This window comes from Leucopleurus acutus, assembly GCF_964270905.1.
Source record: "Leucopleurus acutus genome assembly, chromosome: 3".
In the NCBI taxonomy this organism is placed as follows: domain Eukaryota; kingdom Metazoa; phylum Chordata; class Mammalia; order Artiodactyla; family Delphinidae; genus Leucopleurus; species Leucopleurus acutus.
In genome coordinates, this window is record NC_139145.1 from 123,003,128 (window position 1) to 123,019,027 (window position 15,900).

At 40.5% G+C, this 15,900-nt stretch overlaps 1 protein-coding gene across 2 annotated transcripts in view; it reads right to left on the reverse strand.

The window, feature by feature from the left end:
* MAST4 (microtubule associated serine/threonine kinase family member 4) overlaps positions 1–3,633 on the reverse strand; it is a 159,950-nt gene extending 156,317 nt beyond the window's left edge. For both annotated transcript variants that reach the window (XM_082835748.1, XM_082835750.1), the window contains exon 1: positions 3,218–3,633. In XM_082835748.1, coding sequence (XP_082691874.1) covers positions 3,218–3,309 — 92 coding nt within the window. In that variant the 5' untranslated portion in view covers positions 3,310–3,633. The remainder of the gene's footprint in view (positions 1–3,217) is intronic.
* Positions 3,634–15,900: the final 12,267 nt, after the last annotated feature.

Here is a 15,900-nt window from a genome sequence, read left to right on the forward strand (position 1 = left end):
CAGTTTAAAACAACACATTTTCGTTTAAATACCCTGTTCATTCAGCCTCGATTTTTGTCCCTCAGAGCAGCAGGTGAATGGCTGTATTGAGACTACCTTGAGGAAATGAAGGAGGGGGAGAGGTAGGCCAAGCCCATCATAAAAAAGGAACCATTACCAATGGAAATGTGAGCTTTACAGCAAAACATCGGACAAAGTCAGTGTGCCTCCAGACAACCCAGTGTCTGCCGCAGTCCAAGCAAAAAGGAATGAAGGGAACAACATGATCATCGTTGGGACGCAGCACAAGTAAGCCAGGCTTTCTGTGCATCAGGACCTGTTTAAGAGTCTAGGCCTGAGAGTCAGTCTGTAGGTGCCTTTCCCCAAGAACTCAGGGAGTTATGGGCCCATGCAGGGCTTTGAGTTGGAAGAGAAACCTTAAAAGTGTTCCCATGAGAGGGCAAACCAAAAAAACCAGAGCCACGCTAAACTGGCAAGGCAGATGCGATGCAGCAAAAACCCAAAGTCCTCTGTGTTGGCAATTTCTACCATGATACAGATTTAAGGGAAGAGTCTGAAACCATTCAGCCTCTCTTCTGTCTAAGTGGTACCAAACATCCTATCCCTAGGAGCTCCAAGATGCTCATGCACAGGCTCAAAGCTGGATTTGACTCTTTGATAGACGCAAGAAGCTGATATAAAGAAAAGGTTATGATGAAGTCCTCTGGATTACAGTGTAATCAGAACAAGCAGCTGGGATAAAATATGCAAAATGAATGATCTGTTGAACAAAGTCAGCAAATGTGCAGAGAAGCAGCCAGGCTTGGGCAGGAGAGCTGTTCCAAGGGCCCAGGCACGTCCAGCTGAGGATGAGGGCAGGGCACCCTCACCTGGACAGTGGGCACACCCTCAGGGAAGCTGGCAAAAGGATCGGGCTACTTGGGAAAGGAGAGGTCCTTTTAAAAGGGCAGATTTAGGGAAACTGATCAGTGCTGTAAGAAACAGGGTTAACGTGGCACTTAGAGGAGGAAAAGGATGTAGAGCAGTTAAGGGAGGTCACAGAAGGGAAGAGTCATACTATAAGCATACACTTCATGTCCTTACGAAAGGACGCAGAGCCAGAACTGATCACCGTATAATAAGAGAAAGCAATGGCCACGTACACTGACCCGGAGAGAGGGACACCTGCCCGTCACCTTCCTGAATCTACCTAATACACAGAAGGCAGTTCCAGCCCTGTGAGACCTGTAAGTAGATGTATCTAGAGATGATCTTCAGGATATATATTTCCAAACTCCATGAATCTAGGAAATCCCAAATAACAAACAGGCTGTGACAACCTCTACTCTGAGACGGGAGGGAAGAAATTCCACCTCCCTCTCTGTATCACTAAACTGAAGATACGGGCCCATGACTTGGGGAATGGACACAGCCCTCCCACACCCTCATTTGGTTGGGAGGAATCCAAGTTCCTTCAGAACCTAGGCTCTCTGCCAGTGTGAGCTGTCTAAAATGGAGTGCTCTGGGCTGGATAGATACTGCCCAAAGGCCATGGTCAGACCAGCCTGAGAATTTTTTATGGATTTGACTCAATAATACTATCAAACAGGTAGGTGCGGGGAAGAAAGATTCCAGATGCTTTTCAGTTTCAGACACACGGGTGTGATGCCAGAGCAGAATTATCTTCCCAAGAAGTGGTTCTAGGTGAGAGTAGCAGCTGCATCACCGCCAGGGCTACGTCACTCAGACATATTTAAGGGCTCCTGACAAAGAAGTTATAGGATTTACTGCCATGAGGAGTAGGGACCTGGTTCAGGAACAGTAAGTATCTCTTCAACTGATTCGTTGTTTGGGGGGTTTGGTGCACGGATGACACAGCCTGTTAAAAAATGACCAATACCAAAAGAGTGTCTCTGAACATTATAGCAGAAAAGCACAGCCACCTTATTTAAAAGGCACAACTTTAGAATCATATGGTTTAGTGGGACTAATATTGTTCAAGTTGCATTAAAAGGTAAGTATAACTTAAAAATCGACGCAATCATGCTCTCTCTCTCTCTCTCTCTCTCTCTCTGAGACACATACACACAAACACACACACACGTTTGTTTGTGTATGTATAAACAGCATGTGTCAGGGTATTCCAGGACGCTTCTGAAAATTAAGAAATACCATGAGAAATGTCAAATGCAAACACTACTAAGTTTTCCAAAGTATTATTAGTAAATAATTCCAAAGTATTATTTCCAAAGTATTATTATTTCCAAAGTATTGAAGTATTTGCACTTATGCTACAAAAAGTTACTGGTATAACCAAACAGAATGAACCATCTTCCTGTGTTCTTTAAACACTGGCGCATAGAGATGACTCTACCAATCTGATAGCCAAGCATCCTGTTTATTTGACTGCACCCTTGCCCTCGTGCATGTTCACGTGTATGTTCAGGGCGAGTTTTGAAGAAAAACAAAGAATCTATATTTACACAACTCAAAGGGTGTGCCCCTCTAAAACCAAAATCATGCCACCTGTCTGTGCTGGACACAAATGTGGAGAGAGAAGAAACACCTGCTTTAAAATCATTTTCTCTCACCCAAGTGTCAGCAACTAACTCTCAACTGTCTTTCACTTGTGGCATGAGCTTCACCTTGATTTTAAAATCTTTCTTCTTTTCACCTGTTCTAACAAATACATGTTACAAAATGAAAAGGCCAGTCTACTTTTAGAAATAAATGTCAGCAAATCAATTTTTAAAAATGCAAAGTTATGCAGACGTTTCTCTTTAAGCAGACAATATGAAACAGACAAGCTTGAGCTATCTTTGAATCGTACATTTGCATCGTATAAAGGTTAAATATTTCATAGAGGGAAGCATCTGAAAGGCTCTACACAGAGTAACAGAAGCTCCACCGCCTGAGTGAATGAAACGGATAAATGATCAGATCAAAGAGAGGGAAGAAGTGTCTCCTCCCCCTTCCCTTCTCTCCCCACCACTCACAACTCGAGGTCTGATTCTCCACATTTCTGAAGAACTCCGAAAAGCACATTCATCAGCATGACCCAGGAAAACCACAGAGGAGGCAACACCTGAACCGGGGCCCCCCAGCAGAGTATAAACTTTTCAAACTGTAACCCAATCAACAAAACCCCAGTTGCTAAGGGGGCCCAGGCAGCCGGGCAGCCTCCTGAGCCAAAGCATTCATTCCCTCTCCAGGCTAAAAGGACCCCCAAGTTTTTTACCTTTGTGTTCGCCGAAGCCTGTTCCCACTCCTCAAATGAGGCATAGTAAAGTTTGAGAGCACAGTCCAAAAATTTGGGTCAGACATATCCATTTCTTTCTCGCTTCAATTCACTGTAGGTTCAAGGCCATAAGACCAAAACGGAGGGAGGAGGGGGAAAAAAAAAAAAGACAAAAAAGATCCCAATTATCTACTCACTGCCTCCAGAGGAAACGTGCTGCGAACTGTGATCTCAAGAACAACTTGGAGCGTGAGTGAGAAGTACCCGTCCTAGCCTTTAATCAACACACAGCTATTTCTCCAAGGTTCAGGAAACTTGTTTCCTCCTGGGTTTGCCCTCTCCTGGTCAGCCTTGGCCAGCTATAAACAGTAATTACAAGAGTTGGGCCGTGCGTTCGGCTCAAAATGTTGTCTGTGTGTGATTCAGTCCAAGGTACTTTGTCATCTGTTTGGCAGATACCATTTGCAGCTCCTGCGGGGGGGTGGGGATGGGCAGGGGAGAGGACTAGTTTAAGTCTTTGGTTCCGGGAGGCTGGCGCTTATCAGCAAAACCATTCAACATCCGAACATGCCCAGTGCTGAGCTTCCTCTCGGTATCTACATACAAGGAAAGGAATGTAAATGGAAAAAGCTCCTCTTCTTCGCCCCTCCTCGAAAAACGGAAACTTAAAAGCACTTACAGAAAGCTGGCCTGTTGGCGGACTCCAGCCGGACACCTTTGTGCAGCCTCAGCGGGAAGGGGCCAGGCGGCGGGACCGGTCCCCACCGCAGACACTCCCCATAGGAGCGGGGCCTCATGGGAAAGGGAGCAGACGGGACCGGTGCGTGAGCCCAGGAGGACTGGGACACCCTAGCATCTCCCGCCGCCGCGCCCCCAGCGCGGAGCCCCTGGTGGATCGGTCCCTCCAAAGAAATTAAACCCAGCGCGATCCGGAACCCGGTGGAGAGTGCACAGCGCACACCTGGAGGCTGATGCGTGATTCACTGAAGACTGGATCACCAGGAAAACACTCCAAGAAAGTCAGTAATGGCTCTGCCGAGGGACGCTGTTTGTCGTGTAGGAAAAGCACGCCGAGGGAATGCCACACTCACCTAAAACCTCAGTAAACTTTATTTTTGAGTTTACATCCATTTGATGAATTGCTACAGCGCACACCTGTCTGGCTTCACCCTATCTAGGGACTGTTCAGCCACTACCTGTGAAGATACGACCTGGCACTTAGTTAACCAACGCTAGAATCATTTTCCTGCCATGAGTGTTAAGACTTTGAAAGGAAGGAATGAAGGGGAGGTTGAACCAACGTTACAGTTATTCATTTTGAAGAAAACCACAGGATTCCAATAACTCCCCAAACCCACCAATGCTTATGATTAAGTATATAAAGAAAACACTAGAATTTAAATTAGCTACTTTAATCTGGTGTAATATGTCAAGAGAGAATAAATTTAAAAAAAAATGTTTAATCAAAAATAACGTTTTAAAAATGGTTTAGTTCAATCAGTAAATACTGGGAACAAACTTGCTTATAGAAAGATAAGGGTGAGGAAAAAGGGGATGGGGGGTCAGCTGACAAGGGATGGGGCTAAACAAAGAACAGGAGTCTACTTTGAGATGCTCTTTAATCCTGGGGACCCCCAGAAATATTTTCACCCCAAGCACTCTAAGAATTTCTGATGGGCCTCCTCAGATCCTTGAAATCTACAAAGGTAGACAAAGAAGACAATATTTTCTCAATTTTACATGGCAAAATACACTTCACCAGATACTTAGGGACTTGGTCCAATATTTTTTGCCCCATACTAAGCCATGTCTTCTCTTAAAAAAATGCTTTTAAATATCCAAAAAAGTATTTTTTAAAGGCTGACACAAAGATAGTACCACACTCCAGAGCAGAGCTTCCCAACCTCTGCACTGTTGACATTTTAGGCTGGATGATTTTCTGTTTGGAGGACTGTCTTGTGCATTGCAGGATGTCTAGCAGCCTCCATGATCACTCCCCAATAGATGCCAGTTGTGATCGTCAATAATGTCTACAGACATTGCCAAATGTTCCTTGGGGGTGCAGAATTGCTCCTGGTTGAGAACCACCACTCTAGATAAAGGCCTTCTCTGAGATAGGTAGTATAGAGCATTGCTTAAGAGCAAGAATCTTGGGTTTGAATTCTTCACCCAACACTTACTGTGATCTTAAGCAAGTCACCTAATGTCTGCCCATTTTCCCTGTTCTTATGGGGTCCATGATAGGACCAACCTCTAAGAGGTTCACACACATAAATGAGATGACATACATAAAGCCCTTCATGCAGTGTCTAGAGCACAACGCACATAAATGTTGGCAATATGCAGAAGCTAAAAGAATACCATGCAGAGAGATGCAAGACTGGAGCAGAGGGCATCCTACTTCATACTCTCTACTTTCACGGCACTCTGAAGATGCCTCCACAGGGGTGCTGGTCACACTGTATTACAATTGACTGTTTACTGCTGCCTTTCCTGTTAGTCTATGAGCTTCCTCAAGGCTAAAGTCATGTTTTATTGATCTCTGTGCTTCTACAAGCTGACAGTTCCTGATTTATGTAAGCATTCAAGACATGTTTTTTGAATGGAGATACTTCAGATGCTCAGGTATCTATTCTTTCTTTCAAGATGCCCTGAAATTTATCTGTTTTAGCAGGTCAATTGAGTTTCTCAAAGAATCCTGAATTTTTAAGAATCCCAGGAGGATATTTTTAAACTCTAAAGACTTTCTCTTATTGATTCATTTTTATCTATATTCTGTAACTGGAAACAGAAGTGTTAGGCTAACATTCTTCGGGTCTTAACATGGCTTTAAGAAATGTCACAACCAAATCCAGGGGAAACTCTCTTTGAATCCTACCCCCTACCCCATCCCCAAAGACAAGCCCAGGGAAAAATTTTTGTGCTCACTCTTTAGGTATCCAGATAATTACATATCAGAGGCTGCTCAGAGCAGAACAATGAAGCTGGTGAAAGGGGACTTGAAAGTGTGCTATATAAACTGTGGGTTGAAGGAACTCTGGTGAATGTGGAAAAGAAAAGATTTAGGGAACAAGCAACAGCTGTCCTTGAATACTGAAATAACTACCATGTGGAAGGACCTTCAAATGCAAAGATGAAAAAGGCTGAAACAACAAGGAAGGACTTCCTGTGTGGGTGTTTGAGGAAAGTTAAACGGTAGTGATACAGTGGGTGAGAGTCAAGTTCTGGATGATTGAACTCTGGGGCAACTCTGCACCACCAACTCTCATATCCTCCACGGTCCTTCCAGAAAAGCCTACATATGTGGGCAACACCCATAAAAACGATAGCAATAAAATGGATAAATCAATAAAACATTAATTTCTTCTCTTGACTGAATAATACATATTTTGGTCTGTGGGCAGCAGATGTCATAACTCTCTCCACCCTGTACATTTTGGGGAATCCACCGCGCAGATTCTCAAGGTGCTGGGTAAAGACCTGAGTATTTTAAACTACTTTAATGTTTCCTTTAAACATTTAATGTTTCCTTTAATGTTTTTTGCACTTCAAAGGCTTCAAGAATTGGGGTTGTATCCAAAATGAAAAATAAAAATTGGTAAAGTGAGTGAAGAACCGGAAATGAATTAGTTAATATAGTGAAAGTGGCTGATATATTCCCACACTTCTTTAAGAGTAGGAGTAGGTGTGACACTGAAGTGTAACTTGTCTTCTAACCTGTTTGACTTGATTTGGGAACTTATGATTCAGAAGGTAATGCAGTCAGCAAATACAAGAATTAAAATTGTCAGAACTGCTGACATTTTTCTACAGACAAAATAATTATATGAGCAGAAACTAAAGCATATTTTAGTTGCAAATGCAGTAAAACTCTGGCTACGGAACTACGAAGGAATTGAGATTATTGGAAATTCTTAAGACTACAGCCCATCTAGGTCATTATACAAATATCCAGTCAGATTTTCTACTTATTGCACAACTAAGCCTATACAGCAGTGGACAAGTTTTGTGATCCAGAATGCTCATTCATTTAATCAGGTTGATATTATCAGTCATTGTTTTTATAAGAAAGGTGAATGAGATTGAAAAATAAGCTTGTCAAGCTCCTGAAATGCCAGCTTAAGATGAGGTAAATATTTAATGGAGGGTCAAATTCTTCACTGTTAACCCCTCTCCTACACATACAAGATTCCAGGTTCTTTTCACTGACTTGAATTCTCCTGTCTATGTTCCATCCGCTGACCCATGCTTATTCAGTAGGGTTTCCTTCACCCTACACAGAACAGCATTAAGGTTAATATCCCTGGAGCCTCGCCTTGAACTTAGACACTATAGGAGATTAAGTCTTCTAGTGTAAGCATGAGGCCTGGGAAGCTGTCAGCTCCCTGCACTGACACGCTTGCCATGAGGCCGTGTCCAATGAAAAGATACGAGGGCAAGTGGAGTTAATACTGAGTTTCAAAATGTATTCTGATCATGGCCTGGTCTGGGGATTCTGCTATAAATTTACTTTGATCTCTGTCCACTCTTGTCATCAGAGTACCCAGAAGTGACTACATCCCCAAGGCTGTCCATACCTACAAGTGTACTTTGGTCATCTTCTAAATGCTGTCTTGAGAGTTTTGCGTATAGGAGTGTGAAGAGCACATCGCCCATCCTGAATGAGCAATGCTTGTAATCGCTGTATACCTTAAGAAATAAAGCTTAAAAGCTGGGCTAGAAATGTAAAGAAAGTTGCATCAATGGGAACGGGTTGTAAGAAAGCTCTTCTAGAATTACTAAGCAAATTTTTTTGCTTACATTGCTAAAATGTGAAGGAAGATAAAAAAAGATCAATGAAAATTAACTTGTAGGGATAGATGTGAATGCTGAAAAGCTAAGAGATGGATAATAAGTAGGGTTACATCGTGCTGGGCATATTAAAAAAACATTTTTAAACAATATCATAGGGCAAGAGAGATTCAGATTTCTAAAGGGAATAGATAAAACAAAGGAAACCAAATAAAACTGATTTCTCTTTCCTGATAGGTTAAGTAGAGAAGTACATAATCCACAAGGGCAGGTTGAAGGACAAGGTCCGAGAGGGAAGGGACAGACTAAATACGAGCCAGAATGGGAAGAGAATGTGATATTTTCCTCAGGTGTTCCCTGGATCCCAGGAGAATCAGAGACTCAGAAAGTGTAGCAAATAACCAACAACTTCACAAAATTAAAGAGGAGAGAACAGATAGATAGACATGGGAAATGAAGCACTTTTCTCCCAAATTAGCGACTCCTTGATTTGTACAAAAGGTAAGTAGATTAGAACATATGATGGTGCCATTTGCAGCGAAACGGATGCACCTAGAGATTGTCATACTGAGTGAAGTCAAACAGAGAAAGACAAATATATGATTACCGCTATATGTGGAATCTAAAAAAATGGTACAAATGAACCTATTTACAAAACAGAAAGAGAGTCCCAGATATAGAAAATAAACTTACGGTTACCAAGGGGGAAAAGGGAGGGAGGGATAAACTGAGAGATTGGGACTGACATATACACACTGCTATATATAAAACAGATAACTGTATAGCACAGGGAACTCTACTCAATACTCTGTAATGACCTATATGGGAACAGAATCTAAAAAAGAGTGGATATATGTATATGTATAACTGATTCACTTTGCCGTACAGCAGAAACTAACACAACATTGTAAATCAACTGTACTCCAATAAAAATTAATTTAAAAAAAAAAGAATATGCATGGTGGCAGCCCAGCTCACAGGACCAGGGAGGGTTTCAGAATCACTGATTGTAAGCATATTACCCTAGCACTCTGTCTACCCTATCACTGACTCTCAAGCAGGGTCCTGGGAGAAGCCCCATAGCCTGATCTCCCCTGGGAGAGGAGTTAGGCTGCTAGAAAATGTGTCATACTTACAGGGCTGGAGGGGGTCCTCCTGCAGGAAGGAGACTACTGGGAGAGAAACAGAGAAGAGTGTGTCTCTCCGTTCAAAATCAGCCGTCTGCAAGGCCCATCAATAAACCAAGCAGAGCACTGGCCTCCAACCGAGCTCAGCAATCCAATTACGGAGCAGAGAGCAATGCTTCGAGACAAACGCCAACATCTGACAAATAGGAAGGCTAACTGCGAGACTGCTTTAAGACCACACTTCCTTGCCACTTCCTGTAGACAGCCTTCCTATGAGCCTCCTTCCCCCTACTGGGTTAGGTATCCCTCTATTGAGCTCTGCACCTGAGAGCTCCTGCATGAAAAGGGTTCCCCCACCATATCAGAATCTGTATGTTTGCAGATCACTCCCCCTTAGAGTAAGAGCTCCGTGAGGGCAGGGGCTCTATCTCCATCTTTTAATCCTCAATACACCATTAGGATGAATGTGAAGACAAGGGATAAAGGGAGGAAGAATTTGCTCAGGGTTAGAAAGATACTTGAAAGCAAGTATTTTTAAGACGAACCCCTTACCTGTTTTAAAAAGCCCTTTCTGTCTATTCCTCTTGGAATTTCATGAGCCCATACCATTATTCATATACACTGTACCTGTTAGACAGGTCTACTGCCTCAGATTTCAAAATCTCAGAAAAGAGACCACACACATGTAGCTGTGTATCCGTAGACACATGTAAATATGTGTCTAACTAGTTTGTATGAAATCCAAAATGCTTTTTGAGTAACAGTGAACCTCAGACACTAATCATTACATAAGACTCTCAATCTGGAATTAACTTCAAGGACATGGTGTTTCTTGATCCAGAAGCTTGGTCTAAGGTACATCATTTCTCATCCAGCTCCTGAGCATGAATTACAGTGCAATTATAAGAAGTGTCAATTAAGTGGGTCAGTGTGGTTATATTTAGCCCTTTAGTAGCTGACACTAAGACCTTTCTGTAATATAAGATTAAGGTTAATTTATCAGTTCTTCTTTTCTTGAATATTTTTCCAGGTCAGGCATCTACAGTTATTGAAAATTATCCCATTAAAATAAGAGGTAAAAATTTCCATTGAAGTACCACATAGGGAACATATACAGACAGAGGTAGAAACCATGTGCTTCTGCAGGAATCAGAATTTTATTCCACTCTTAAAGTTGACTCAAATTATTCCACAAATCAGAGGATAATGTGTCAGCGAAGACACAAAATTTTTTAGCCAAGGATTTCTCAAACAAGCTTCAATCATTGGATTTATTAATTTATATCATTTTTATAACAACAAAATTTTTTTTCTGAATGTTAACCTTTCATTTTGTTTTAATTTAGGTGTGTTTAAACTTTTTTTATTTTTTTACATCTTTATTGGAGTATAATTGCTTTATTATATTGTGTTAGTTTCTGCTGTACAACAAAGTGAACCAGCTATATGTATACATACATCCCCATATCCCCTCCTTCTTGCGTCTCCCTCCCACCCTTCCTATCCCACCCCTCTAGGTGGACACAAAGCACCGAGCTGATCTCCCTGTGCTATGCGACTGCTTCCCACTAGCTATCTAGTTTACATTTGGTAGTGTATATATGTCCATGCCACTCTGTCACTTCGTCCCGGCTTCCTCTTCCCCCACAGTGTCCTCAAGTTCGTTCTCAGTACCCTTTTTTTAGATTCCTTATATATGCATTAGCATACGTTATTTGAACAACAAAATTTTTAAAGAAATATTAACTCATAGGAGAATAAATATGATGTTAAGCATAAAAAGTGATAATATTTTCACTTTTCATAAATCATAGAAATGCAGTTAAAACATCCATCAGATATTTTTTACCTGTTTAACTGGCAAAGACTAAAAAAAAGGTAATAATGCTGGTGAGAGCACAAGGAGATAAATACGCTTTACCAACTTTCTGGAAAGTAATCTGGAGAATGAAAACACACACACTATACATATGCACATGCATATAGACGTATGTGTACATATACACAGATATTTACATATAAATGTCTATGTGTGCATATATACATATAAATAATATACACACACATATATATTTGAACTAAGTCCGCATTCTAGAAATTATACAAATCTAATTGAGTAAATGCACAAAAATCTATGCATATGAAAATTAATCTTAGAATTCCTTGTAATAGTATAACATTGGGAAAAACCCAAAGGTACAAGACAAGGGCAACTGTTAATAAATATTGAACAGCCATAAAATGAAATATTATAAAACCAATAAAGACCATTGTGGTAGAAAGAGTAATGCATTCCAAACATACGAGGTTCTAATTCCTTGAACCTGTAAATATGTTACCTTAATAGGAATTTTGCGGATGTGATTAAATTAAGGATATCGCAACAAGGAGATTATCCTATATTATCCAGGTGGGCCCTAAATGTAATCACAAATGTCTTATAAGAGGGAGGCAGAAGGAGATTTGATTATAGAAGAACGTAATACGACACTGAAGCAAGATGCCTTGCTGATGGTTTTGAAGATGGAGGAAAGATCCAGAGTGAAAGAATACAAGGAATGTAGCTCTAGTAACTGGAAAAGGCAAGGAAACACATTCTACCTAGTGTTTCTAGAGGGACCTCAGCCCTGCTGACACCATGATTTCAGCCTAGTGAAAAGGACTTTAGACCCTACAGAACTATTAGAGAATAAATATATGTTGTTCTAAGCCACTTCGTTTGTTGGTATTTGTTACAGTAGCCATAGGAAACTAAAACAATGCTTTTTAAAAATATGTAATAAGCGATAAATGCTCCTGAGATATTTTTTTTAAAAAAAAGGAAAAAATGGAGTTCCATGATCTAAATTATTTACAATGTCATAAATATGAATGTCCATGAATAAAAGAGATGGAAGTAAAGAAAGCATTTTTAGTGGACATTTATGAGTATGGGATTATGGTGATTTTATTCCTCTTTATACTTTTTAATAATAACTCTATATTATTTTTAATTAGGAAGAATCCCTTAGTTTCCGTTTGACAGTCTTATCAGGACCTGAAAGTTCAAGTGCCTGAGAACTTACGAATACTTAGAAGCGTTTACAAACTTAAGACACACACCTTAACCCCAAAATTTGATAAAATTTGATTGCTGTTCTTTGACAAACAAAATTAATGCATTATGTGAAAGCTCTACAAGCCTTAGAAATATATACTAAAGTTGCTTTAAAAAAGAAGTCTACTCTCGGGAATTTTATAAATAAAAATGAAAAATATCTCTTTTCCAGACATAAAACCTTACCCGTCTATGGCAACTGGGCAAATGGGTATTTGCAAAGCTGACTGGGCTATGAATCCATACTGAGCTTTGTTTTCGGTTGAATATATATGTTATTACTTGCAGATTGGTCAGGCTGTGCATTTTATGTGATCAGTTTTGAATTCCAGACCTGCTTCCCTCCACTGAGCCACAGATGAAAGCCGTCTTCTTTCATTGCTCAGAAAAATTATATACTCTTTAAAGCAAGCTCAGTTTTAATATTAGCCAAATATGGGTGCAGTAAAAAGTGATGCTCTTAATTTCCAAGAATTATATTAGCTATAATTTGGGATCCCCTCCCCCCAGCACATAGAAACATTACTCTGTATGAGGCTAGATAATTCAGATTTTACTGCCTTTACTTAGCTAGACTCTGAGGACTGAAAGGCTGCGACCAAGTTTCTGGCACCAACCATGGAAATATTCTTTGAACCAATGTATTGTCATACATGTCATAGAAGACAACCATATTAATCTTCAAAGGGATCAACAAACTTTCAAACATAAGTTATTCCAGTCAATAAGAGCTACAACAATAGCCAATCATGTCATCCATTATAGTGATAGATGGGAGACGGATGAACATCTATCAACATGAAACAAGAATTATCTCTACCAGTGGCTCTTAGGACACAGAATTCTAAAGAGTGCTAATATATCAAGGTTAAAGAAGAACAAGGGCACATGACATGTACATGGCAGAAATAGAAAAGTGAAGAGAAAAGAGAAAATCCCACTCAAAAGTGGCAGAAAAATACACTAGTTTGGAAAATTAGAAAATGGGAGAAAAGTAAATTGGGAGAGCTTTTACTGTATATAAAGTGATAAAAGAACAATGGTATTTCCGGTTTTCTCCCTACTGGCCTCACCCTGGTCGTGGCCTCCATTACCTCCTGCCTGGGTTAATTCCATTCTCTCCCTGCTCCCCACTCCAAATTATTCTTCCGGAGCTGCCCAGCTCCATCGTATGTATATAATCATTTCACTCTCCTGTGAAACGAGATTCAGTAGCTCCCCACTGCTGCAAGCAACATTTCTTCAAGGATGGTTTCTGTCCTACTATGCTTGAATTACCTGGATTACTTGTTAGAAATGCAGATTTGGGGAGGCTTCTCCAAACCCCCTGATCTAGGATTTCAGAACGTGAAGCCCAGGAATGTGCATTCTACCAAAGTGCCCAGGGGATTCTTATCTACATTAAGGTTTTAGAGGTTCTTCATAGGAAAATCAAAATCTCTTTAAATGGAATACTTGATAGTGCAGTCCCTTGTTATCTCTCCTGCCTCATCCTTTGACATGTGCCCCTTCGTGCTTTATGCTCCAATAAGAGTAAAATATGTACTTTTCAGAAATATTGAATCACCTGAAGCTCCCCAGACACAGCAGCTCTGCCATACCTCATTGCCTTTGTACATCCTGTTCCCTGTTTCTAGAATTTCTACCTCCTCTGCCTGGAAAACTTCTGCTCATCTTTCAAGTGTGAACTGAAAGGTCACCTCTCAAGCACAGTGTGCCTAACTTTCTCTCGCATGCCTGAGTGTTTTTTCTCCTGGATCGCCAAAGCATTTTATGCATATACATTCCTCTTTCACAGCATTCATTCTACTGCGCACGATAACGTGTTTATAGGTCCAATTCTCCACTAGGCTTTAAGCTCACCAAGTACAAGGTCAGTTTTTATTCATCTGTGTATGCCTCAGAGTACACAGTATATACTCAGCAGAATGCATGGATGCACATACATTATTTTCTAAAGTTAGTTAAAAAAAAAAACAACTAAACCGATTATTTTTCTATTTCCCTAATAGAAGGCTTGTGGGTTTCTACCCACAAGCCCTAGGGGGATGCTTCCAAAACCATGTTGGCTTTTGTCAACTGGTTGGATGATTTTTCTTTTAAAGCACTGCCATTATTGATAGCCTTCATGATGATTAATAAAAAGAACAATAGAAATTTAAGTCTATGATTTTTAGGCAGATTTTAATGACTCACTAAGAAATGAATCAAAAAGCACTATCAGCTTTTGACTTTTCCTTCACAACAAGTATGCCTGAAGTAAAGTTACTTTGTCTTCCTTGAAAAAAGTGACTAAAAACTGGAACTCAGGCAGGGTGACCTTTATCTGAGGCTGGAAACTCAGTCCTACTGGGGACATGATCAGCACAAACAACTCACTGCTGTGATCAGAGGAGAAGCGAGAGCACCACAGCGGTAGCGCTCAAGGTGTGCAACCTGCTGAAGACCTCCTCGCAGCCCGGGACCCCCCGGCTCAGCTATGTCAGCTTCCACAGCAAAACCTTCCATCCTATTTAAGAGGAGCTGCAAAGGTGAACAGACACAGCCGATCTGAGCAACCCTGGACAATCAGCCTCCTCTGTCCATCTCCTGTCCTAGCACCTCTATTCCTCTTTGGCAAATGCCCATTCCTACATCTCAGTCCTGCTCTTATTTCACAGTCAACCAATCCCATCTGAGGGTTTAACTAAGGATTAATGTTTCAGTTGATAATATTGAAGATGCGACTATTTAGCTGGGTTTATATTTTCCATTTTTTTAAATTGAAGTATAGTTGATTTATAATGTTTCAGGTGTACAATAAAGTGATTCAGTTCTACATATATACATACATATACACACACACACACACACACACATATATACATACATATATATATATATATATATATATATACTTTTTCAGATTCTTTTCCATTATAGGTCATCACAAGATATTGAGTATAGTTCCCTGTGTGATGCAGTAGGTCCTTGCTGTTTATCTAGTTTACATATAGTAGTGTGTATGTGTTAACCCCAGATTCTTAATTTATCCCTCCCTCCCCTTCCCCTTTGGTAACCATAAGTTGGTTTTCTGTGTCTGTGAGTCTATTTCTGTTTTTAATTTGTATCATTATTTTAGATTTCACATTTAATTGATATCATATGATATTTGTCTTTCTCTGACTTACTTCACTTAGCATGATAATCTCTAGGTCCATCCATGTTGCTGCAAATAGCATTATTTCATTCTTTTTTATGACTAGTTAATATTCCATTATGTGTGTATACATACATATATATGTCACATCTTCGTTATCCATTCATCTGCTGATGGACATTCAAGTTGCTTCCATGTCTTGGCTATTGTAAATAGTGCCTCTATGAACACCGGAGTGCATATATCTTTTCGAATTAGAGTTTTCACCTTTTCTGGGTATATGCCCAGGAGTGGGATGACTGGATCATATGGAAACTCTATTTTTAGTTTTTTTAAGGAAACTCCATACTGTTTTGCATAGTGGCTGCACCAATTTACATTCCCATCAACAGTGTAGGAGGGTTCCCTTTTCTCCACATAGCTGGGTTTACATTTTCAAGAGGCTTGAAAGTTTTAGAGAAAGGTACAAGGCGTAGGTGTGGGGCAGAGTCCACCCCTGACTGCAGGAGTCTGAGTTCAGTGGATGAGG